This window comes from Asterias rubens, chromosome 4, assembly GCF_902459465.1.
Source record: "Asterias rubens chromosome 4, eAstRub1.3, whole genome shotgun sequence".
Lineage (NCBI taxonomy): Eukaryota > Metazoa > Echinodermata > Asteroidea > Forcipulatida > Asteriidae > Asterias > Asterias rubens.
The window spans coordinates 14,656,269-14,683,455 of NC_047065.1; the positions used below are offsets into that span (position 1 = coordinate 14,656,269).

Below are 27,187 nucleotides of genomic sequence, written 5' to 3' on the forward strand. Positions count from 1 at the left end.
CAGTCTGACGGCCAAAGAGTAAATTTAATGTTAAACTGAAATACTTCAGAGTAAGAAAATGTCACTAGCTTGCGTGTTTATACATTGAAAGAAAATATCAGACTGGTTACAATGACGGAATTTGCATGCTATGAATATTCATTAGATATGTCATACAGCGATAGTATCAATTACCCACAGTGTATGGTGGAGGTAGCCTGGAGGCGGTATATCACAAATTCAAACAGATATACTGTGCTGTGGACCCGGACCTTTTTCAGGACAAACAGCACAATCATCTTTTTACTTTTTACAATCTTCTAAGTGAGGAGGGTTTAGATACGCCCATTTATGTTAATAGGCCCACGTCCGTCAAGGTAAAAAGTTCCCCTGTGGACCACACCTTGGCATAGGCCCCTTTTCGAAACGACGGCTTCGGCTTTGGATTCAGCGCAGGATAGCTTGGCACCGTCGGTTGATTTGATATTTACGCGTGCTTTGCGTATACGCGATCTTCAGGGCTTCAGACGAGAGAGCAAAGCCTCAAGCCGAATCCAAACCGAAGCCGTGGTTTCGAAAAGGGCCATAGGAGAGTGAGTTATACGGAACAACAAGACCACCAAGGCAACAAATCCCAACGGAAGCACAGCACTGTGGCGACGTAAACTTGGTCATTACAAAAAGAGGCCAATAATTCGAACACAATTTTCGTTACACCGTTTCCAAAGAAAGTCAAAAGAAGACAGAAGTTCTTTGGTGAATATCTTCGAAGCCAGCTTTATCCGTTTGCTTTACATGGTTTTATTTCAACCCCATGGTTTCATTCCTTCCTACATGGTGTTATGGATAGCACACAAGGGAGAGCGTGCGACTTGTCACAGACTCGTTCATATACAGGCGTCTGGAACACGGAAGTATGACAGAAGAACAAGTGAATCAGTCTGGTCATCAGAACCATCAAGCTTTGCAATATTTCAGTCAGTTTCAACTTTAGAACACGTCAGTAATGTAGTCTTAACTTACCAGCTTTTTGACTGATTTCAGTCGGTTTCACCGGGAGTTTTAACCCCTTAAAGGTAAGTCATTTTCTCATGATCATCCGTATAAAAATGCAATTGTGATGTTAACTTATTACACGTTCGCACTAGTCGTAGACAAGCCTAGTTGTACACACACAAAATAAAAATGGTAGTGTAAAGCATGTGGGGTACCGTCAAGTAAAAACTTCGAGGAAAGAACAAAAATATATTGTAAGTTTTAATTCATCGTTACTGTACGGTCCCACTAAAAGCCGACAAGAAGCCCACAGTGCCGACAACACACCGACAACAAGTTTCAAATACCTCAAAACAGCAAATAAACCAAATGCTATAGAACTATCTCTGTAATATAAACAGAAATGTAATGGCACAACATTCACGAAAAGTCAAAATTTTTAACCAGAAAAAAACGAACTTACTACGGAGAGTGGTCGGACGCCATCTTGGCTTAAAAACTGTGTTTCGACCAGTCCATTTAATTATACGATTATGATACGACTGACTGTTAATTGTAACGAGGTTGATCCTATCATTGTGAAATGTCTTCCTCCATGATCCTATGAAGTGGTCCAAAAAGTAGAGGGCTCATTTTACCTTTATAACAACACCAAATTTAGAACCGTTCACGTTGTACCTCTCAAATTTAGAGTCATGTCTTACACTTTTGCCAAGTATGATGGCAAAAAAAACATGTAGCAAACTAATTAACCAACTTACAAGCAGTTTTTCTTGAAGTAACGCCACAGTATATCACTTCTTTTATTGAAGCCATTTCTGAACAGAACAAGAAATAAAAGTTCACAGATTTACAAATAACTTACAGGGTTTATAGAAGGTTATGATGAAAGACTTCCCTTGAAATATTATTCCATGAAATGCTTACTTATATTAAAAGAATTATCAATTCTCGATATCGAGAATAAAGGATTTATTTTAAACACACGTCATGACACGGCGAAACGTGCGGAGACAAGGGTGGGTTTTCAGGTTATTTTCTCCCGACTCCGTTGACCGATTGAGCCTCAATTATCACAGGTTTGTTATTTTATATAGAAGTTGTGATACACGAAGTGTGGGCCTTGGACAATACTGTTTACCGAAAGTGTCCAATGGCTTTAACTAAAATAATAAAAAATACATGTTAAAATTAGTAATTTATAATATGTGCAAGGGAAGGTAAACGTTTGGTAATTATTTAAATTGAATGGCAAAGATGGTTAGAAGCATTTAGCAGCTAGGTAGGATTTGAAACTTTGCATGTTGGAAATGCGATATGTACCGCAAACCTTTCCATATCATAGCAGCTTTCCATAGAATAAAGTTCACTTCGGAGTAATGATTGGAGTTAAAAGTAAAATATATGTTTTTGTGCCTCAACATTTGAATCAAAGAAGCGTTACCACGGTGACAGTTTCTCAGATTGTGTTTTCCTATATAGGCATAAGTCTTCCTGAGTGGACATAATCGCACCAGATTGTCAACAATATCTCAAAAACGCGACCACCTTTTGAAACGAAATTCTAGGTTAATTTTTATTGCAAATAACCACGTTTATATTCGATATACTTTTGCCTCTAAAGAAAATCACTATAATATATCTTATCAAAATATGTACAGGGGTGAAACTGAAGATATATTTGCACGTAGTTGACAAAATGTACTTGTTGCGCTCTTACTTCAAGCCAATTGGTTTTAGCAAAACAACAACAATTTTTAAAAACTTTTTATCAACACGTAAACCGCAATAAAAGGTACTACAAAAGAGTACTTCAACCAACAATATTTTGCCGGGGTCGTTCTGCAGTGGGCCCCGGTGCCTACCTCTCGCTGACGCTCTTTACTAGCCAAACTGTATCCATATTTGGTCAGGAGATTTTACACGAAGGCTCCGAATGTAAGTTTGGTTATTGTTATGTCCAGGGGCCTATAGAGTGGGCCCCATTCTGTAGAATGTTATAGACGGTCGGCTTCGCATTGTTCAGATTATTTCTGCCTCCCCAATTGTACCTCGAATCGGCCTTGACAATAAACCCCACAGTTGACATGCAAATAATATACATTTTCTTTCACATTTGTAACCGAACTTTCACAATCGTTTTCCCCCATATTCAACACAGATTTGCACAAGTGTAAAATAAGTAATATTTTTGTATTCGTAGATTGAAATTATGTGTTGAGCCCACCCGTCTTAAAGGCACTGGCAGGACACTATTGGTAATTACTCAAAATAAATTTAAGCATATAACCTTACTTGGTGACGAGTAATAGGGAGAGGTTGATAGTATAAAACGTTGTGAGAAACGGCTCCCTTTGAAGTGGAGTAGTTTTCGAGAAAGAAGTAATTTTCCACGAATTTGATTTCGAGACCTCAAGTTTAGAATTTGAGGTCTCTAAATCAAGCATGTGAAAGCACACAACTTCGTGTGACAAGATTGTTTTTTCTTTCATAGATATCTCGCAACTCCGATGACCAATCGCGCTCCAAATTTTCACAGGTTTGTTAGGTGTTCGGCTTTTAGCCGAAAACCTATTGTTATTGTTAAGTTTTTTTTTTTAGGTGTTCGGCTTTTAGCCGAAAACCTATTGTTATTGTTAAGTTTTTTTTTTAGGTGTTCGGCTTTTAGCCGAAAACCTATTGTTATTGTTAATTTTTTTTTTTTTTTTTTTTTTTTTTCTCCGTCTTCTTCTTCTGCCTGAACGTTCTCCGCCAATTTTGAGAAAAACTGAAACTTGTATGAACTTGAAACTTCTCATGAACATCAACCTCGGTGAGTAGACGGCACCGCAACTTTTTTGGAATGGTGACGTCATTGATGACGTCATTACGTTAAATAAACGTGAAATAAACCTTAAATAATTAGAAAAATCATATCTTCAAAACCAAAAGAGCTACGTTCAAGATTCTTTTTTTACATAAAACCTCTTATAAAGATCTACAAATGCGGTGCACAACGTGACCCCATTTGACCTTTACTTCCGGTCGAAACCGGAAGTTAAAGTAACAAATCATGTTATTTTGGGCTCTAGAGCCTAAGTGAATAAAAATATGAAAAAATGTCCAATGCATAAAATTTTTTTAAACTCAAGAGCATTCTAAAAATATAATGTGTGACGTCATAGCTACGTCACAACGAAAATGGTACACGAGGTCGAAAAAAAAATTATTTTGCTATCTCAAAAAATACAGCATGTACGGACTTGAAACTTACCACGTACTTAGACCAAAGCGTGTATATGACAAAGAACAAAATTTGGAATGATGACGTCATCGATGACGTCATTATATTAAATTGAAGTTTTTTATTAAAATACTCATATCTCCAGAATCAGATATGCTACATACGTGATCTTTACACCATATGAAAGGTCATGAAGTATTAAACAAATCTTACACAGGGTGTGACCCCATTTGATCTTTACTTCCGGTCGAAACCGGAAGTAGTAGTTTGTTTTATAAAAAATCGTATCTGAATAATATTATTTTGTGTATTAATATAATAACTTAATTTTAAGGCCCTTCGACGATTCTACAAATGTTTACAATGTGTGACCTCATTTGACCTTCATTTCCGGTCGAACCCGGAAGTATAAGTTTGTACATACAAAATTGTGTATCTTATTAATGAAACGTGGTACATTAATAATCATTACATCAATTTTGAGCTCTCTGGCAATTCTATATGTTTTGCACAAAGTGTGACCCCATTTGACCTTTAAATCCTGTCAAACCGGAAGCTGAAGTTTAATATGACAAACCTTCATTTCTCCGTCTTCTTCTGCCTGAACGTTCTCCGCCAATTTTGAGAAAAACTGAAACTTGTATGAACTTGAAACTTCTCATGAACATCAACCTCGGTGAGTAGACGGCACCGCAACTTTTTTGGAATGGTGACGTCATCACGTTTCATCTAACCAACGCTTTTTTACGACCAAAACTTCATCCAAAAGGTCACCCACAACTGCGAACCCAATTTGACCTTGCGGTCTTCAGGTTTAACAAAATTTCAAACATTCCTATCTCAACAACTGCTCGTCATATTTTCACGATGTTTGCATCAGTTTGCAAATTGTTGACCGTGCTCAAACTTTTGCATTGACATGACCCCTGTTTGACCTTTATTTCCAGTCGTTTAAGCGCACCTGCGTATTATCCCCATTGGTACAGCACTAAAACCGTATGTACAACGTACAACGTGTTACACCTATACAAACCCCAAGTGTGCTGCAACTTCCTGTATAGTTTCTGCTCAAAGCGTTTTGTCACTTAATCCTTCCCTTCGGTTAAATCTAGTCTCTTCTACAGTCGTCAATATTCATAAATTCATATTTCCTTAACTACACAAGCCATCTCGACAATATACACCATATGAAAGGGCTCCACATACTTCACAAAAAAGAATATGTTGATGACCTTGTATTGACCTTTTCACCTGTCTAAACTGGAAGTTCTAAAAAACGCTTAGAAAAAAGGTTATTTTTATTCACTTTGTTTTCACAATAACACACAGCATAGCTCACTATCTCCCCAGTCAACTAAACTTAAAAAGTGATGGCTCGTTAATTCAGGCCAGAAATCCGAACACCTCGAATTTGTTATCAAACAAATTCTTATGTCTAGTTATTTTATGCATTTGTTGAGAAACATTAAGTGAGAAGACTGGTTTTTGACATTTACCAATAGTGTCCACTGGCTTTAATTACTTGGTAGCGAGTAAAGGAGAGCTGTTAATGGTATACAACAATTGTGAAAAAACAGCTCCCTCTGAAGTAATGTAGATTTCGAGAAAGAAGCAGTTTCTCACTAAAACATTTTAATTTCGTGACCTCAGAACTAGATTTTGAGGTCTCGAAATCAAGCATCTGAAAGCAAACAACTTGTGTAAGCAACAAGGGCGTTTTTGCTTCCGTACTATTCTCTCGAAACTTCGACGACCGATTGAGCTCAAATTTTCACATGTTTGTTATTTTATGCATATGTTGAGATACACCAAGTACAAAGACTGGTCTTTGACAATAACCAAAGGTGTCCGATGTCTTTAACCAAACCGGCTAGTCTTTAACCAAGCCGGCTAGGATGGGTTGATATTTGTACAGTTCTTGTTCAGTATGTTAGTGGTGGACGATGGAAATGATTCATATATGCTGCATAGACCTTTTCGCAAATACCGGGGCGCGCGCGTAAAGCTTGGAATTAGGTGCATTGTGGTCTAGCTGGTATCCAAATTTCATATATATCCCACAATGCACCCCATTCAACAGTCTGCGCTTGCGCATTGGTATTTGCGATATGGTCTATGAGGAATTAGGGGCAATAGAGCCCTCTGTTTAGAGCAAGGAAAAAATTTACGGTAATTATTCAAATGGTTTTACACCATAGATCTATAAATATTTATTGATAGCTCGAATCTTTTAGGGCCAAGGGATTCTCAGAAAATTGTCCAATGAACATTATATAGGTAGGCCTACACGTCAGTTTATACTCAGTGCATTTGGATTACGCATGCTGTATTTCTCTGAACTTCTCTGATTATTTGACTGAGTACAATACAACTTCAGTGGGATAAAAGATTTGTTTTTTTGGCTCAATGCCAGTAAAATGACGTGTTACTCTCTCAAACAAAATGTAGGAAGGTAGCCTATGCGTTTCTCTGGTCTAACTCTTACATGACAATAATAATGTCTGTTAGATTTACCTTGGTGGTCTCCTCGGGGTGTTAAAACGAAAACGAAAGCATTATTACTGTCAGGCTTTTATATGCAAATCATTCATTTCTCGGGTCAAAGTACGGGTGTTATTCAATATCATTATCGGGTATGAAAGCTGTAGCAACGTGAAAATATCATTGATGTGTATACTTTGCTGGAATTGTAAAACTCTTAGTAATCTTATCGAACTAGCATTTTCGTGTGTTTTTCTTTGAACTGAGCGAAGCATCATTAGGTGTTCGGCCAACAGCCGAACAACTATTGTTATTGTTCTGTTTTTTTTTTTTTTTTTTTTTTTTTTTTTTAGGTGTTCGGCCAACAGCCGAACAACTATTGTTATTGTTCTGTTTTTTTTTTTAGGTGTTCGGCCAACAGCCGAACAACTATTGTTATCGTTCTGTTTTTTTTTTTTTTTTTTTTTTTTTTTTAGGTGTTCGGCCAACAGCCGAACAACTATTGTTATTGTTCTGTTTTTTTTTTTAGGTGTTCGGCCAACAGCCGAACAACTATTGTTATTGTTCTGTTTTTTTTTTTTTTAGGTGTTCGGCCAACAGCCGAACAACTATTGTTATTGTTCTGTTTTTTTTTTTGTTTTTTTTTTTTCCTCGCGTTCTTCTTTCCCTGCGAACCTTCTCCAGCAATTTTAAACAAAAGTAAAGCTTGTACAAACTTAAAACTTACTATGTACATCGGCAATAGTGAGTAGACGAAACCGCCACTTTTTGGGAATGATGACGTCATTGATGACGTCATGGCAAGGTTTTTAAAGTTGAAAAACGACATTTGCTTTTCGCTGTATCTCAACGAATATTAATGCTATGATGTTCATACTTGGGCATCACATAGATAAAGACTTGGACAACATTTGAAAAGTTAACGCCAAAATCGTATGACCTCATCTTCCGGTCGTACCGGAAGGTCAAACTCTGCCTTTGTGTTTTTTGTGTTCTTTTGTAAAAAAAGACAATTTGTTGTCATAACTCAAGATTGATATGGAATTTAACATTGAAACTCATCAGACAATTGAACCTTAATAATAAGACCACACAAACTTAATGATGTCATGATGACGTCATCAGGTTTTGAATTACAACAAATCAAAGTTAAATATTTTAAAGAAATCATAACTCCTGAACCACATGGTGGATTTTGACAATCTACATATCATCGGACAGGTCGATCAAACTTCAAAAAACGCTACACACAAAATGACCCCATTTGACCTTGACTTCCGGTTCAAACCAAAGGTTGAACAATTTTACAATTTTTGATCTCTAAAACTACGTAACATTTCAACATAAATTTTGCATCCCGTTATAGATGAGTGATCCTGCTCAAACTTTCCCACAGAGATGATACCAATTTGACCTGAAACTCTGGTCGAAATCGGACGATAAAGCCCACGGATGTGTTGACCCGCGTGATAACTGCGTACACTGCAAAAGCGCTTTGGCTGGCCGTTCCGCTCCATTGATCACACCTTGTTCAGTCCACGAGGCCTGTGTGTTCTGCTCGGAATAGTGCATCGTTTGACTGTACGCGTGATTTCGATTCATGTTTTGACAAGTCTCAGGTCATTGTACTTACAACGTAGCGCTAGTTTAATGGTGTACCAACATTTTACAATTGAAGTCCGCTCATATCATATTTGGCGTCAAATTGTTCCCCTGTTCGCCCTTCTCATGGCTTAATTATCAAAACGGAATTAAAGACGAAGTTTCGCTGAGATGGCCACCTACTGCAGCGATTCGTACGACTTTTAATTATGTGAGAAAATGCAACCAGAAAAAGACGAACATTGGTTATGTTTTGATCAAACACCGGGAAGCGGATTCGTGACATCGACTCGTGAAGGGTGTTTCTATCCGGCACTCACGACAGTGTTTAGCGCGCTACACGGTAAAGCTTTGTGTACAAATCATTGCTTTTCAAAATAAGTGTTTATTTAATGCCTAACAAAATCTAACGTGCATCCCAGTTATCTTAGTTGTATCTGTACCCGTTTCGTACACTTGCGAAACCTCTGTAATACTTAATAAATAAGTCTTTTACAGTTATTTACTTCACAAGTCTAAAATTAGTAAACTGTTGTTTCGTATAAAGTTTCCCCAAATCCAGTTAACCTTTTAAGAAGTTTACTCTTGAGTTAAACATCACAAGGATCACAAAACCTTCAAACTTTGCACATAGTTAGCTCTTTACTAATAAAATACATCGGTTTAAAAAGTATTAAACTTAGCATTTGTTTTCTGTGCAAAGAAAGGTATAAATGTAATAGATTTACACTTTTACTTTCTGTGAAAATTAAAAAGCTATCAACAATCTGTTCATAGATTTAATTTTCCTCGTGTTCTTCTTTACCTCTGAACCTTCCCAAGCAATTTTAAACAAAAGTTAAGCTTGTATAAACTTAAAACTTACTATGTACATAGGCACCAGTGAGTTGATGAAACCGCCACTTTTTTAGAATGATGACGTCATGACAGGGTTTTTAATGTTAAAAAAGTACCATTTGCTTGTTGCTGTATCTCAACGAATATAAAAGCTATGATGTTCATACTTGGGCATCGGATTTTTAAAGGGCTTTCATAAGTTGCAAACAAAAAAAACTGATGTCAATCTCACACAAACACATTGCATTTGTGAAGAAACAAGGCGTTCAAAAGTGTGATACAAGCTTAACTATAAAATAACGACGCATTGTATAAAAAACATCTTTATGGTTCAATGTTTTTGAACTACGTCATCACGTAACGTCCAACCGAACACCGTGTTTTTGTAATTAACAAAAAACACTATGTCTAGTTTTTTTTTTTTTCCTCGTGTTCTTCTTTCCCTGCGAACCTTCTCCAGCAATTTTAAACAAAAGCAAAGCTTGTACAAACTTAAAACTTACTATGTACATAGGCAATAGTGAGTAGACGAAACCGCCACTTTTTGGGAATGATGACGTCATTGATGACGTCATGGCAAGGTTTTTAAAGTTGAAAAACGACATTTGCTTTTCGCTGTATCTCAACGAATATGAATGCTATGATTTTCATACTTGGGCATCGGATAGATAAAGACTTGGATAACATTTGAAAAGTTAACGCCAAAATCGTATGACCTTCATCAAAAAACAACTTTTGAGCTTTAAAACAAAAGTAAAGCTTGTACAAATTTAAAACTTACTTTGTACATAGGCACTAGTGCGTAGATGAAACTGCCACTTTTTTGGATTGATGACGTCATTGATGACGTCATGGCAAGGTTTTTAATGTTGAAAAATTACAATTTGCTGTTGCTGTATCTCAACGAATATTGAAGCTATGATTTTCATATTTCAGCATCGGATAGATAAAGACTTGGACAACATTTGAAAAGTTAACGCCAAAATCGTACGACCTTAACTTCCGGGTTGTTACCCTGGGTCAAAGTTCGCCTTTGTGTATTTTACATCAAAAAAACAACTTTTGAGCTTTTAAACAAAAGTAAAGCTTGTACAAACTTAAAACTTACTATGTTCATAGGCAATAGTGATTAAATAAAACCGCCAGTTTTTTGGATTGATGACGTAATTTATGACGTCAAGACAGGGTTTTTAATGTTCAAATATTATCATTTGCTTGTTGATGTATCTCAACGAATATAAAAGCTATGATGTTCATACTTGGGCATCGGATAGATATAGACTTGGGAAACATTTGAAAAGTTAACGCCAAAATCTTACAACCTTAACTTCCGGGTCGTTACCCTGGGTCAAAGTTCGCCTTCGTGTTTTTTGATTCGTGTTTTTCATCAAAAAACAACTTTTGAGCTTTCAAACAAAAGTAAAGCTTGTACAAACTTAAAACTTACTATGTTCATAGGCAATAGTGATTAGATAAAACCGCCACTTTTTTGGACTGATGACGTAATTGATGACGTCATGACAGGGTTTTTAATGTTAAAAATGACCATTTGCTTGTTGCCGATCGCAACGAATATAAAAGCTATGATGTTCATACTTGGGCATCGGATAGATAAAGACTTGGACAACATTTGAAAAGTTAACGCTAAAATCGTACGACCTTAACTTTCGGGTCGTTCCCCTGGGTCAAAGTTCGCCTTCGTGTTTTTTTCATAAAAAAACAACTTTTGAGCTTATCTACGGCATAACTCAAGATTGAGATCGATTTTTACCTTGAAACTCAATAGATAGTTGAACCTTAGCATTTTTAAGACAACACAGGCCTAATTACGTCATAATGACGTCATCGGGTATTGAATAACAATAAAATGTGTAAAAATCATATGGCGCGAAAGTTTTTTGGGGAATTCCCAACAGCGCTCTCTTTTTGCCCACCAAAGAGGGCGCTGTTGATTATCAAATCTGTGTACAGCATCAAGTGCAGGGGTGAGCTAGATTTTTAAAGGGCTTTCATAAGTTGCAAACAAAAAACTGATGCCAATCTCACACAAACATATTGCATTTGTGAAGAAACAAGGCGTTCAAAAGTGTGATACAAGTTTAACTATAATATAACGACACATTGTATAAAAAACATCTTTATGGTTGAATGTTTTTGAACTACGTCATCACGTAACGTCCAACCGAACACCGTGTTTTTGTAATTAACAAAAAACACTATGTCTAGTTTTTTCTCGTGTTCTTCTTTCCCTGCGAACCTTCTCCAGCAATTTTAAACAAAAGCAAAGCTTGTACAAACTTAAAACTTACTATGTACATAGGCAATAGTGAGTAGACGAAACCGCCACTTTTTGGGAATGATGACGTCATTGATGACGTCATGGCAAGGTTGTTAAAGTTGAAAAACGACATTTGCTTTTCGCTGTATCTCAACGAATATGAATGCTATGATTTTCATACTTGGGCATCGGATAGATAAAGACTTGGACAACATTTGAAAAGTTAACGCCAAAATCGTATGACCTTAACTTCCGGTCGTTACCCTGGGTCAAAGTTCGCCTTCGCATTTTTTCATCAAAAAACAACTTTTGAGCTTTAAAACAAAAGTAAAGCTTGTACAAATTTAAAACTTACTTTGTACATAGGCACTAGTGCGTAGATGAAACTGCCACTTTTTTGGATTGATGACGTCATTGATGACGTCATGGCAAGGTTTTTAATGTTGAAAAATTACAATTTGCTTGTTGCTGTATCTCAACGAATATTGAAGCTATGATGTTCATATTTCAGCATCGGATAGATAAAGACTTGGACAACATTTGAAAAGTTAACGCCAAAATCGTACGACCTTAACTTCCGGGTTGTTACCCTGGGTCAAAGTTCGCCTTTGTGTATTTTACATAAAAAAAACAACTTTTGAGCTTTTAAACAAAAGTAAAGCTTGTACAAACTTAAAACTTACTATGTTCATAGGCAATAGTGATTAAATAAAACCGCCAGTTTTTTGGATTGATGACGTAATTTATGACGTCAAGACAGGGTTTTTAATGTTCAAAAATGATCATTTGCCTGTTGATGTATCTCAACGAATATAAAAGCTATGATGTTCATACTTGGGCATCGGATAGATATAGACTTGGGAAACATTTGAAAAGTTAACGCCAAAATCTTACGACCTTAACTTCCGGGTCGTTACCCTGGGTCAAAGTTCGCCTTCGTGTTTTTTGATTCGTGTTTTTTCATCAAAAAACAACTTTTCAGCTTTTAAACAAAAGTAAAGCTTGTACAAACTTAAAACTTACTATGTTCATAGGCAATAGTGATTAGATAAAACCGCCACTTTTTTGGATTGATGACGTAATTGATGACGTCATGACAGGGTTTTTAATGTTAAAAAATGACCATTTGCTTGTTGCTGTATCGCAACGAATATAAAAGCTATGATGTTCATACTTGGGCATCGGATAGATAAAGACTTGGACAACATTTGAAAAGTTAACGCTAAAATCGTACGACCTTAACTTTCGGGTCGTTCCCCTGGGTCAAAGTTCGCCTTCGTGTTTTTTTCATAAAAAAAAAACTTTTAAGCTTATCTACGGCATAACTCAAGATTGAGATCGATTTGAACCTTGAAACTCAATAGATAGTTGAACCTTAGCATTTTTAAAACAACACAGGCCTAATTACGTCATAATGACGTCATCAGGTATTGAATAACAATAAAATGTGTAAAAATCATATGGCGCGAAAGTTTTTTGGGGAATTCCCAACAGCGCTCTCTTTTTGCCCACCAAAGAGGGCGCTGTTGATTATCAAATCTGTGTACAGCATCAAGTGCAGGGGTGAGCTAGATTTTTAAAGGGCTTTCATAAGTTGAAAACAAAAAACTGATGCCAATCTCACACAAACATATTGCATTTGTGAAGAAGCAAGGCGTTCAAAAGTGTGATACAAGTTTAACTATAAAATAACGACACATTGTATAAAAACATCTTTATGGTTCAATGTTTTTGAACTACGTCATCACGTAACGTCTAACCGAACACCGTGTTTTTGTAATTAACAAAAAACACTTTGTCTAGTTAATTTTGTTACTTGTCATAGCGTTGTACAAATCTAGTAATATACCAACTACCAATCGATACCTGATGTGGACCGGTAAATTCATGACACGCGGAGTTGCGAAGGTAGTAACCTAATCAAATAGCCAAATGAGCTCAATGCGAGTCGTAGTATAAAAATAAAGACAGAATATATCTTTCGATAGTTTTAGTTCTAAATAAATGTACATGTATACGACAAAACAAACATGTGACAGTCCAAATGGACTATAGAGGGGGTAACCTAGTGTTTCCGCCCCAAAAGTAGGTGGCAACGGCCCCCTGGACAAAATAGATGGTAGCCCACACCTTGAAGTGGCCTTGTGATGTGTCTGGCGATTTGCATAAAAACAAATGACAGAAACATGGGCGGTGTATATTGCACATGAGCTCAAGTGAATTGACTTCAATAATATCCCAAAGTGGCTTGGCAAGATGTTAGTTGTATACAAACTGATGATGAATTCACTCAATTCTAATTTCAGAACATTGAGCATTGATCTTGCTTCAGTGATAACATCCCAAACCACCACAAAACATGTACCAGCCATCTCTGAAACAGTGGGACGAAGACCGGAAGAGGTTAAGGGTCATCTATGATCATTCCCGGGCAAAACCAGTAGAGAGGAAGAACAAAATCAAGAAGAGTAGACAGGCGGCTTTCAGGTCTGTTCTGGCAGAGAGGACAAAGCCATCGATACAGCATCAAGACACCAAGTCGAACACGTCAGATTCATCATTGGGCAAAGTGCAAAGCGGAGCACACGCCAAAAGGTATAACCGTAGCTTCGGTGCATTCACCCAAACAGAATATCGAGAGAAAAGGGTGTATAGTTCATGGGAATTCGACCCTTTTGCTAAAAGAGCCCACTTGGGCTAAAAGGCATTCACCATGTGCATGAAGTGATACTATTTTAGGATGCACATTGCTAAAACCCATCTCCCGTATTCGTCAAGGGAACTGCTTTCTATGATAGTTTTGTAGCTGAGCTATATGTTCTCCGGGTGTGAACGTTTCCATGCACGAACTTCTGTAAATTCCATTGTTAAAACTGTACCAAAGTATCTGTATTGTTAACAATAGCTGAGTAATTGAGGTATTGTTTTTAAACATCCACTCAATCGTATTTTTGCAGAGACGAAGCTTCATCACAGAGACAAAAAGGGTCTCATCACATGATACAGATCTTCATCAAGACGCCAAACATCAGCCCTAAAAACCTTTGTCTACGACTCAATCATAACACAACTGTTTCCGACCTGAAAAATATCATTCACAGCAAGTTGGGCATTCGTCCTGCATTGCAAAATCTGTACACAAACAACCAAGGATTTAAGGTTGGTCTAGTTTTTTCTTGTTCTTCTTATTCTTCTTCTTCTCATCCTCATCGTGGATATGATGCCTTCACGTTCAGCTTACATTTGTACGTGTCTTCCGCATCTTTTCTTTATTTCAGGTGTCCCATCTTTCCTAATTTTAACCTTTTCTATTAGTAAAGCCACCAAGAGAAGGTATTTGTCAAGTGGCTTCGCCTATTTGGCTATGGCCGTTGTCTGCTAAAGGCAACGTTGAAGAACAAGACTTTTCAGCAACAGCTGAAACCACCATAATTGGGGACTTTCAACTTTTGAAAAACCTTTTAAAATATTTCAAATGACTTGGTAGACATGCAAGTATATCTTGCTTGTTTTTTTCCCCCAAACATGTAATTTTTCTGATTCTCTTTTCACTTATGATAAAAAGATGGTGATAAAGACACTGACAACACCTGTACTTTAGACATGGACTAATAATCCCAACAGGATTTAAGAATGATCGGTCAATATTTTTTCCCTCTTTAACAATCCCAGTTGTGTGATGATTTGACTCTTCTTGATCTTGGCATCAAACCGGAGACAAACATTGATCTTACACTGGCAAAAGGTTTGCTTGGAGGCGCCCCAAAACGTGAGTAAAATAGTCAATTATCATATAAAAACTAAAGGAAACTGACATGTCAAATTAAGTGTTCGTATGCAAATTACTGATGCAAATTTAATGAGAAATTGATGCAGTTGTGGTGGTCGCTTCGACACAATTTTTCATAAATAGTGTTTGTACATGTATTCGCTATTCAGTTATGTGTGCTATTATCAGCAGTGACTATACTTGTAAATGGAGTCCAAATATAGGCAAAACAAATTCCGCTGAGCCTTTAAAGGCAGTGGACACTATTGGTAATTACTTAAAGTAATTATTAGCATAAAACTTTACTTGGTAATGAGTAATGGGGAGATGTTGATGGTATAAAACGTTGTGAGAAACAGCTCCCTCTGAAGTAATGTAGTTTTCGAGAAAAACGTCTTTTTCCACAAATTTGATTTTTGAGGTCTCGAAATGAACCATCTATAAAAAGCACACAACTTGGTGTGACAAGGGTGTTTTTTCTTCATTATTATCACGCAACTTCGACGACCGATTGAGTTTAAATTTTCACAGGTTTGTTATTTTATGTATGTGTCGAGATACACCAAGTGAGAAGACTGGGCTTTGATAATTACCAATAGTGTTCAGTGTCTTTAAGGCCTAAAAGTGAACGATTTAAGAAGTTTATCTTTGTGCAACGTCTTACCGGTACGTTATTAGAAAACGTGAAGTTTCTAAAAACAAAAATTTTACAACATGGAATATTTGAACAAAGTCTTGAATTTTTAAAAAGTTTAAACCCCACTCTTTCCAAGAGAGTTCAAATGTTTGTACAGTGTACTAATGACGTTTGTTTCCGAAAAAAACTATTGTTGTATTGGAGAACGATTGATGAAACATTCCGGGACATCAAGACTATAATACGTATTCTTGCACACAGTACTTGAGAAGGAAATCTTTCTAAAATGGTCTGGAAGATGAAGCTTGCTTATGTTGCAAACATGTATTTTATTATCTTAACATGTTTTTCCGGGAGTGCAGTTGACAAGGCAGTCCTACTACGGACTTTAGCGAGAAAACTCGGCACAGACTGGCAGCAACTCGCAGTCAAGCTTCGGTTAGGACCAGCAGATATCAGCCAATTCGAAAGCCTCGTTGGTAGCAACCCGGAGGAACAGGCATTTCAGATGTTAGATTCTTGGTGGAGGAAGCAAGCTGATCATGACACAGATGACACATGGGCAGGGGAGTGGTTGAAAGCAGCATTGATTTTAATAGGTCGTCGAGATTTAGCTGCAATGATCCCAGGTTAGAATAAAAGTTGGACCATGGTTGGACTATGCTTTTTTTGTATGTCAGATATCAGGGTGCGTCTGTAGTGGTAGCCATTTGTTTTGAATCACCAGTGATATGAAAACAGTTAATACCAAATTAGAAGACTATAATAATCGTACTTGCCCTAGCCATCTAAGACCGAGTTTTTTTCAGCTTGTTCCAAATTTACTTTGAATAAGAAAACAGCGCAAGTGACATAATATTCAAAAATCAAGTACGGCTTTATATCTGACAAGGTAAGTAGCAAAACTGCTCAAACTTTTGGAAAAATTTCCAAAAGGTGTAATGTCGGCATGACATAATGTCTTTGGACGATGAGCCCATTAAGAAATGTCTTTATTAAATTGTCATGGGACATGTGTATACAAACTATAATGTCGCCACACCTCCAAATGATTATCACCATACAGTCGTTTTTATTTGTCATGGCAAATATATATTATTTGTCTTAGGCGCCTTGTCAAAACGTCCCGGGCGTTCCTCCGCTGACAGTCTGCGGACTGGACAGCAAATACCGCCGTTGCTAAGGACCTCGGACAGTCCGCGGAAGAACGGCCATGTGCGTTGAAGCGCGGCGAAGTTAATGAGCTATCCTTGCCGGGCGCTATTGTTAGTATAACAATAAGTTCATGAATAAACAAGTTGTATTTTCAGGTCACGAATATCAGCGGCTTGGACGCGGACCGGCCGTGCTCTTCCAGAACAATACATTTTCTACTCACGAATACCATCCTCCTGGAAGCGGACAGGCCGCACCGACAAGACAATTACACCATCCAGTGCATGTGATAATCAGGGAACGATTTCGCCTGTATCACATCGCAATTTGTGATACAATTTTGATGATTTGCTATGCAATTGTAAAAAGTGCATCGCAAATGTTGCGATCCAATTTGCGAAGCATAATTTGCAACATTTATGCTTGAAACAAAAATATCGATTTTTAACTTGAAACCATTCACATTATTAATCAATATTTTCCCGCAAGAAAAACGATGCTAAATTAATAAGAAATCACCCCCGCCGCGACTACTAAACGTTTTCTTCCATGATGTTGAATACAATATGCTGCTCTGGCAGTAGGGCAAAATCGACCAATGAAAACATTCGTTACGCGCTTTATGGAAATTCAACAGCCAATAGAAACACCGGTCTCTGAAACTGTGGCTTCCTCCCCCTCACACATTGGACAAACCAGACTATCTGGTTGTTTTGACATGGAGACACACTCGCACAGGTGTGTATATTTGTTCATTGGTGACGGTGACTTGGGATTTAATAAATAAGAAACTAATGTTTTCCGCTTGGAAAGTAAGAACGAACAGTTAAAATTGTCCCCTGGATACTCTGACCCACTTGGAACGGAGTTTGCACGTAGCCTGGAACTTTTGTCAGTCGAAGCCGGGAATAAAGACAACCATTTTTAAAATTCGTGTCTTGGTTATGTAGGCCCAACCAAGTCTTAAAAGTCACACATTGGAGGAAATGGATTTTAGTTACACATCCACCCTCGCTTTGCTTTTTAATCTGCAAATTAAGGTAAAACCATTGTTGACCACCTACGTTCCTCCGCGGTTCCGCCGGTCAGCTCATAAGCTGGACCTTACAATGGCCGACCGGTAGCTCCGCGGAGTCCCCGGAATATTCATGTTTATTGACATGTAAATGAGCCGTCGTGGCCGTGGACATGCCCGGTTGCTACGGGTTCTTTTGTTACAAAAATCCGCGGACTCACGCAGAATGCACGCGGAATGGAACGGCTTGGACGTTTTGACAAGGCGCCTTAAAGAAAACAAAGTCCGAAATTCAGTTTCTTGAGCGTAGCCAGCATGCGATAATGAATAATGACTTTTATTACTTGAAAACACACGGACTAAATGCTATCAGGACTGATTTGGCATTGACTCATATGGACCATAAATCAATGATTCCCCTAATTGGAAGATAGTAAAATTAACCTTCCAATTTTAATTATAACCTGAGTTCCATCAGCGTTACTTTGTTGAAGGAGAAATTGCAGACAGATTTCATAAGATAAAACCTGTTGTGTGATTGTTATTCTCTTCTTAGGTTATGCACCCACAACCATAGGAGCGAGTCATACAGACGAAGTTCACATCAGAAAGCAGTCAGCGGAGCACCAGGATTCACCCATTAATGAGAAGATGTTACGAGTCCTAGCCGAGAACATTGGAAAAGATTGGAGGCAACTCGCTACTTATTTAGGTGTTACAGCTGCACAGATTGACACCTATCAAATCGATTACCAAAGTGACCTAAAGGAACAGGCATTCCAGATGCTACTGGGTTGGCTGAGAAGGCAACCTGACCAAAAGGACGCTGAAAACGTGTTGATCGAGAAGCTTAAAGAAGTCGGCCGTTTTGACATGGTTCAAATGGTAACAGGTAAGTAAATCACTTCTTTAAAGACACTGGACACCTTTGGTAATATTGTCAAAGACCAGTATTCTCACTTAATTGATTACCTCTTTCTCAAAAACAACGTCACTTCAGCGGGAGCCGTTTCATATTATTAACAGCTCTCAATGGCTCGTTTCAAGAAAGTTTTTATGCTAACATTTATTTTGAGTAATAACCAATAGTGTCCATACCTTTAAGTAGCTCCCATTTCTCCCCATGATCGACACATTGACGTGTACTGCCTAATAAACTAACACTGCTGTTTGTCTCGGTGATTCTGGGATATAGATACAAAAACTCTAAAACAGAAATAGAAACAACGGAAGAATGAAACCCTCAAGAATTATAAACCACTAATATTTGTGGCGTGTCATGGCTGAGCTGTTAAGAGCACCGGATTCAAGCTCTGGTGTTTGATCAGCAGAGTGTGAGTTCGAATCCCGGTCGTGACACACGTAACATTGGGGAGGTAGTGCTTGCTGCTTTACCGGCCAGGCTTCGGATTGGTGATACCCAAGCCTACATCCATATGGACTGTAGGCTTGGGTAACCCTGCTTCAGACCTAGGAGTAGGTGGCTACGACCTCTGGAAAAAAATAATTGTAGCCCACAAATAATTGTAGCCCACACCTTGAAGCAGCCCACACCTTCAGATTTTGTGTTTCTGGCGACTTGCATGAACAAAATAGCCATTATGGTTAATTTAATTATGGTGATATGAATTGCAATACACTACACTGATAATGTAAAGTTTCATTCTAAAGTGACTTCGCTCAGATCCCTTGTCCACCACCTCCATTGAGGTACAAAGAGTTTCAGGACTTTATTTACAGTTTACAGAGTCAGTTCCCCTTGTGATTTGTTTGATATTATTAAAGTGGCATCCCTTTAAGGTGATCCCTCAGGCTGCTACCGCTTCCAAGCTTGTCTCATAAACTTTGATGTGATCCTTGATTACTAGACAGTTACTGGTTGAATGGCTTCTGACTTGCATCCCTGAGTAAAGATTAATTTGGCAAAGTATGGATACCGCGACCATTGGGGCTATAGATAGCTCAGAATAGACCTTTATCACGCTGTCACCATCTTGGTTATGTTCCCTGTTTCCGAAAACAGTAATGAATGCTAACATTCGTTGCACAAACATGGCACCAGACTATCATTTCGTCCAGCCTCAGTTTGGTTACAATGAGTTGGTATTGAGTAAAATCAAGATGGCCACACCGTGGTAAAGGTCTATAAGAGTGCCTGCAGGTTAATCCAAATCCCACATTAATTGTTCAATATTGTTCCTTGTTTAACCAAGACGTATATACAAACTATTTTTTACAGGTGTGACGGGGCTCCCTTTCAAAGCTATGAGTGAAACTTTGGTGAGTCATTACAAGGAGACATTGAAAGTGAACACATATCCAACATGTAAAGATCTGGCAGCTGATATGGAGCAACTTTACGTCAGTTTAGAACTTCTGCGAGAAACCAACCTACCTGGTCAGCCACTCATATTGGAGTCAGGTTCAAAGAAGGGAAATAATAAAACAGACCGTACAATGACACTTGATATTAGCGAACATGGGGTCGATGAAAACCAAAAAGAGTACAAGAAAATTCCCCTCGATTCATACGAAGACATGTTAAGCTCTGATAAGAAGAGAATCTTAATCACCGCTGAAAGTGGGTATGGTAAGTCAACGCTTCTTAAGAAGATAGCTTATGACTGGGCTGTGTTACAGGGTGGTACTCACTCGACTCCCCAAAAGAAAAAGTCACCTCTGTCAATGTTTAAGCTTGTCATATTGTTGGAGATAAACAAAATGGGGGGGAAATTCAACATTGTGAATGAGACATTTTCTCAAATATTGCCTGAAACCGAATTTGAGAAGAAGCATCTCCAAAACTTTATCACACAACACCCAGATAAAGTTCTTTTTCTTCTTGATGGAGCAGATGAAGTCTCATTCGAGACACTTCAGAAAGCAGAAGAAGACTTCAGCGTTAACAATGTCCTCTCATTCAAGTCTCTGAAACGATGTAAGGTAATTGTAACAAGTCGTCAGTCTACCGCACTAAAGTTACTGAAACGCAATCCAGATTTCACACGAGTTAACATAGTTGGATTCGATGACAAGAATAAGAAAGAATATATCCGTAGATACTTCAGCAGCTATAATTCCGAACACCATGATCATGTTTATTCTGAAATAAATAAGTCTGAAACACTCCGTAGTTTAGGGGAGATTCCTCTGTTTCTTTGGCTAATGTGTTCATCTTTAACACAGCCCGGAAGTCAACTACCTGACAGGATTTCAGAACTGCTTCGTCTCGCCACCAGCTTAATGTATGAGCAAAAGATAAGCAAAGATTGCACATCCAAGCCCCAGCAGAAAATAACCGAAGAGGGGTTTAATTTGCTGATGACCAAACTTGGGCGGGTTGCACTTGGAGGTTTAACAAGTCGTGGAAAGTATTCCTTCGCAGTTTCAGAGTTTGATTCAGAGGACGATGTCAATTTGGGATGTGATGTCGGCTTGCTGACCCGAGTACAAATCATGCACGGTATGAAAAAGGTTGAACAAGTCAAGTTCTACCACACGATATTAATGCAGTTTTGTTGTTCCGTTTACCTGTCTGGTATTACGGAGTCAAATACTGGCAAATTCAACGAGCACATGTCAACATTGTTAGAAGGAGACGTAGAAAGATTTGGACACTTATTCCGTTTCTGCAGCGGGATGAACACAAAAGCCGCACAATGCGTTGTAGAAATGACCAAGAAGCACCTTTCGGTTTACAATAAAAACAGTCCTGTTGATTGCGAAAGGTATGTCTGTTTACATAAGGTAATGATGTTGGCTTTGTTTGAAGCCAATCTTGGTGTGACTGTCAAAACCCTGGAGCTAGATGAGTGGGTAAGATTTCCGTACAAGCTGAAAGGAGAAGACCTACTGGCAGCACATTACTTTGTTCAAAACCTACAGCAACGATCCAGTCTTCAGCATCTTTCACATTTAACGATAATATGTCAAGGACAGACCGATTTAGATCTCCTAGAACAAACAATGGCTGGTATAGTGATGTGTGATTTAACATTAGAAGTAGTAGGAGTCAATATGAGCGACAAGATACATAAACTCAAAAACATTTCTAAATGTGTAATATCACTGTCACTCAAAAAATGTCAGTTAAGCTGTGTTTCTGTCCCTGGACTTTTCAAGTTACTTAAATCTGCTACCAAGTTGAAGATACTTGAGTTGAGTGGAAACAATTTGCACGGTTTGAAATCGGTTCAGATGCCCAACAATCTTTCCTTAAGGTACTTGATACTGAATGACTGTAAGCTGACACAGGATGATATCGGGCCACTTTTCTCCATCGTGGCTGCAGCAGGTAGTGTAACAAAACTGCGTATACATGAAAATGATCTCCATGGTATTAAGGCGGAAGAGATAACTCCTGTTTCCTCATTGGACGAATTGCACCTAATTACATGTGGTATACAGATTGATGATATCGGGCCACTTTTCTCCATCGTTGCTGCTGCAGGTAGTGTAACAAATCTCGTTCTGTGCAGAAACGATCTCCATGGTATCAAGGCGGACGAGGTTACTCTTGTTTCTTCCCTGAAGGAATTGCATCTATACGAATGTGGTATACAGGGTGGTGATATTGGGCCACTTTTCTCCATCTTGGCTGCTACAGGTAGTGTAACAAAACTCGTTCTAATTGGAAACAATCTTCACGGTATTAAGGGGGATGCGATAACTCGTATTTCTTTATTGAAGGAATTGCATCTTTACGAGAGCGGTATACAGATTGATGATATTGGGCCACTTTTCTCCATCATTGCTGCAGCAGGTGATATAAGAAGGCTCGTTCTATACAGAAACGATCTCCATGGTATTCAGGCGGACGGGATTACTCGTGTTTCTTCATTGAAGGAATTGCATTTAAACTCTTGTGGTATACAGGGTGGTGATATTGGGTCAGTTTTCTTCGTCTTGGCTGCTACAGGTTGTGTATCGACACTTGTTTTAGTCAAAAACGATCTCCATGGTATTAAGGGAGACGAGATAACTCCTGTTTCCTCCTTGGATGAATTGCGTCTATGTGAATGTGGTATACAGAGTGATGATATTGGGCCACTTTTCTCCATCGTGGCCGCTGCACGAAATGTTACAAAACTTGATCTTATAGCAAACGATCTCCACGGTCTTAAGGGAGACAAGATAACTCCAGTTTCTTCTTTGAAGGAATTACATCTATTCGCGTGTAGTATACAGAGTGGTGATATTGGGCCACTCTTCTCTATCGTGGCTTCTGCAGGTAGTGTAACGAGACTTGTTCTAGCAAAAAATGATCTCCATGGTATAACGGCAGACCTGATAACTCCTGTTTCTTCCCTCATTGAACTGCATGTAGAGGCGTGCGGTTTACAAAGTGATGATATTGGGCCACTTTTCTCCATCGTGGCTGCTGCAGGAAGTGTATCGACACTTGCTTTCAGTACAGACAATCTCCATGGTATTAAGGGGGACGAGATCGCTCACATTTTCTCCTTGAATGAATTGCATATTATCGCATGTAGTATACAGAGTGATGATATTGGGCCACTTTTCTCCATCGTGGCTGCTGCAGGAAGTGTTACAAAACTTGTTCTTAATAAAACTGATATCCACGGTATTAAGGCGGACAAGATAACTCCTGTTTCTTCCCTGATTGAACTGCACCTAGAGGCGTGCGGTATACAAAGTGATGATATTGGGCCACTTTTCTCCATCGTGGCTGCTGCAGGAAGTGTATCGACACTTGTTTTAGATAAAAACAATCTCCGTGGGATTACGGGAGACGAGATAACCCCTGTTTCTTCCTTGAACGAACTGCATCTTTACGCGTGTGGTATACAAAGTGATGATATTGGGCCAGTTTTCTCCATCGTGGCTGCAGCAGGTAGTGTAACGAGACTTGTTCTACGCAATAACTATCTTCATGGTATTCAAGGGGACCAGATAACTAAAGTTTCTTCCTTGAAAGATTTGTATCTAGTGGCGTGCGGTTTACAACGTGATGATATTGGGCCACTTTTCTCTATCGTGGCTGCTGCAGGTAGTGTATCGAAACTTGTTTTACGCAAAAACGATCTCCATGGTATTCAAGGGGACCAGATAACTCAAGTTTCATCCTTGGAAGATTTGTATCTAGAGGCGTGCGGTATACAAAGTGATGATATTGGGCCACTTTTCTCCACCGTGGCTGCTGCAGGAAGTGTATCGACACTTGTTTTAGACAACAACAATCTCCGTGGGATAACGGGAGACGAGATAACCCCTGTTTCGTCCTTGAATGAACTGCATCTTAACGCGTGTGGTATACAGAGTGGTGATATTGGGCCACTTTTCTCCATCGTGGCTACTGCAGGTAGTGTAACGAGACTTGTTCTAAACGACAACAATCTCCATGGTATTAAAGGGGACCAGATAACTCCTGTTTCTTCCTTGATTGAACTGCATCTAGAGGCGTGCGGTATACAAAGTGATGATATTGGGCCACTTTTCTCCACCGTGGCTGCTGCAGGTAGTGTATCGACACTTGTTTTAGACAACAACAATCTCCGTGGGATTACGGGAGACGAGATAACCCCTGTTTCTTCCTTGAACGAACTGCATCTTTACGCGTGTGGTATACAAAGTGATGATATTGGGCCAGTTTTCTCCATCGTGGCTGCAGCAGGTAGTGTAACGAGACTTGTTCTACGCAATAACTATCTTCATGGTATTCAAGGGGACCAGATAACTAAAGTTTCTTCCTTGAAAGATTTGTATCTAGTGGCGTGCGGTATACAACGTGATGATATTGGGACACTTTTCTCTATCGTGGCTGCTGCAGGTAGTGTATCGAAACTTGCTTTAGTCGAAAACGATCTCCGTGGTCTTAAGAGAGACGACATAACTCCCGTTTCTTCCTTGAATGAATTGCATCTTTACACATGTGGTGTGCAAAGTGCTGATATTAGGCCACTTTTCTCCATCGTGGCTACTGCAGGAAGTATTAAGAAGGTTTATCTTCTAACGCCTGGTTCTTCGTTGGAGGTATTCAGTCTGTAAGATTGTGGTCTGCAGATTAATGACTTTAAGGCACTTTCTTCGTCCCCGAACATGCTTATCTGGGGTTCCGTTCTTTTTACACCACCGCCTACTTACAAAGAGTTGCTTAATTTTTTTTCAAATCATCCTGTTTAGCTTTGCAAACAAGTGTGCTCAAGTGCAAGCTTTTCTCAAAGGTTTGGGGAACAAATTCTTATTTGTGCAAAGCACCGGAGGGTTAGCACGCCTGATACCCATTGTTAACATTGTTTCATCTGGCCACGGCGTTGCACATCCAGTAACACATGGCAGAAATTGAATGCATTCTTGTTCACTTTGAAATACTCAGAATTGCCAGAAACTTAAAGGCAGCGGACACTATTGGTAATTACTCAAAATAAGTATTAGCATAAAACCTTTCTTGGTAACGAGTAATGGGGAGAGGTTGATAGTATAAAACATTGTGAGAAACGGCTTTTCCCACAATTTTGATTTCGAGACCTCAGATTTAGAACTTGAGGTCTCGAAATCAACCATCTAAACGCACACAACTTCGTGTGACAAGGGTGGGTTTTTTCTTTCATTATTATCTCGCAAGTTCGATGATCGATTGAGCTCAAATTTTCACAGGTTTGTTATTTTATGCTTATGTTAAAATACACCAACTGTGAAGGCTAGTGTTTGACAACTACCAATAGTGTCCACTGCCTTTAAATAGGGATCAGTATGTCCCCGTGCATGTGTTGTAACTGTGTATAGTGCAGACGTCAGGCCGCGCGACGTTTACACTGGCTTTACCATAACTTTCATGTAATTGTTCTCTAAAACAAATGGTGAGCGTAAATGACATTGGCCATAAGTGACGTATGTCGTCATCAACCATTCGTTAAAACAGCTTTGATTGCAGAGAGGAGCAAGACCATTCCACCAATGTTGAATGTAATGTATATACATATGAAGTCAATAAGAGTTGATATAGTTTGTTTAAATGTCCAACATTGTACATAAAATTTACAGACATAGTATAGGCCATATACGGAGAAATTCACGTTGGTTGGCTTGTCTAAAGTACAATACACTAACACATTTTGAACGGGAATGATATTTTAAACTTGTATATAATAGTGTATTGTCTATAATTTTAGTGTAATGGGTAGGCAAAACACTTCTGATGTTTTCCCTATTTTTGTTATAATGATCAAAATTAGGCCCAAAACTCAAGGAATTGAAAAAAGTAGAAACACTTCTGTCGTTGACGGCGTGCGTCTAAATTACAAGACTTCGAAGTCCTTTGTGGGGTGTTGCATTTTGTTTTACCTCCATGTTGCGACGAAGCGGCTATACAAAACGGAGCCCAAAAATATGACGTAAAGTGAGTGATTCTTTCTGAATAGCACAAGAGTAGAAGGTTGTTCAAATTCTTTTTCGTTTTTACACAATATTAAATCATTTTGTTTATTCTCATAGTGGACTCGATTTACTTATTGATTGACAACTTTTAAAATGGATTTCTGCAAAGAATATTATTTTATTTCCGTTTTCGTATCTTTACTCACCGAATTCAATGTGTACGGTTAACGAGTCAATGTGTGGAAAAGTCATTTCTTTGCGTGCTTGAAATGAATAAGTGCAAGCCAATAACAATTTCGTCACTGACGCCTGATTTCTTTCAATAACTACTTTTTAAGTGTACAATTTAATGTAAGAAAAGGTGTGTTTTAAAGGCAATGTGTGCACGTTTGGTAATTACTCAAAGTATATAATAGCATTAAAAAAATATCTTGGTATTGAGCAACGGAGAGCTGTTGTGAGTGTATAAAGAAAGAAGTAATTTTGAGAAAGAAGTAATTTCTCGTCAAACTAATAAAAGACTTCTGGCCATGGAAGCCTTTTATTCCTATCTGACTAGCATAAAATTTGTACAACAAGGGTATTTTTTCTTTTATCATTTTCTTTCAATTTCAACTATAACAATTGAGCCCGAATTTTCACAGGCTTGTTATTTTATGCATATGTTGGGATACACTAAGTGAGAAGACTGGTCTTCGACAATAACCAAACGTGTTCAGTGCCTTTATTGGCAATCTCTTATTTAAAATCGCTTTCTTACTGAAAAAAAAAACCCAACAACAATCGACTTTCCCTTTCAAGGGAAACCGTTGGTTGATTTAATCCTATCTTAATAATGTAGATGTATACAATAAAACTATAACATGTGAACATTTCAT

At 38.4% G+C, this 27,187-nt stretch overlaps 1 protein-coding gene across 1 annotated transcript; it reads left to right on the forward strand.

Moving 5' to 3' along the window:
* Positions 1–613: 613 nt before the first annotated feature.
* On the forward strand, positions 614–25,393 carry LOC117289125. Its single transcript, XM_033770100.1, has 7 exons — positions 614–1,055; positions 13,703–13,991; positions 14,354–14,555; positions 15,069–15,165; positions 16,165–16,431; positions 18,529–18,864; positions 20,212–25,393. Exons 2-7 carry the CDS (start codon positions 13,756–13,758, stop codon positions 24,978–24,980), a joined length of 5,907 nt encoding a protein of 1,968 aa, XP_033625991.1. The 5' UTR covers positions 614–1,055; positions 13,703–13,755; the 3' UTR covers positions 24,981–25,393.
* Positions 25,394–27,187: the final 1,794 nt, after the last annotated feature.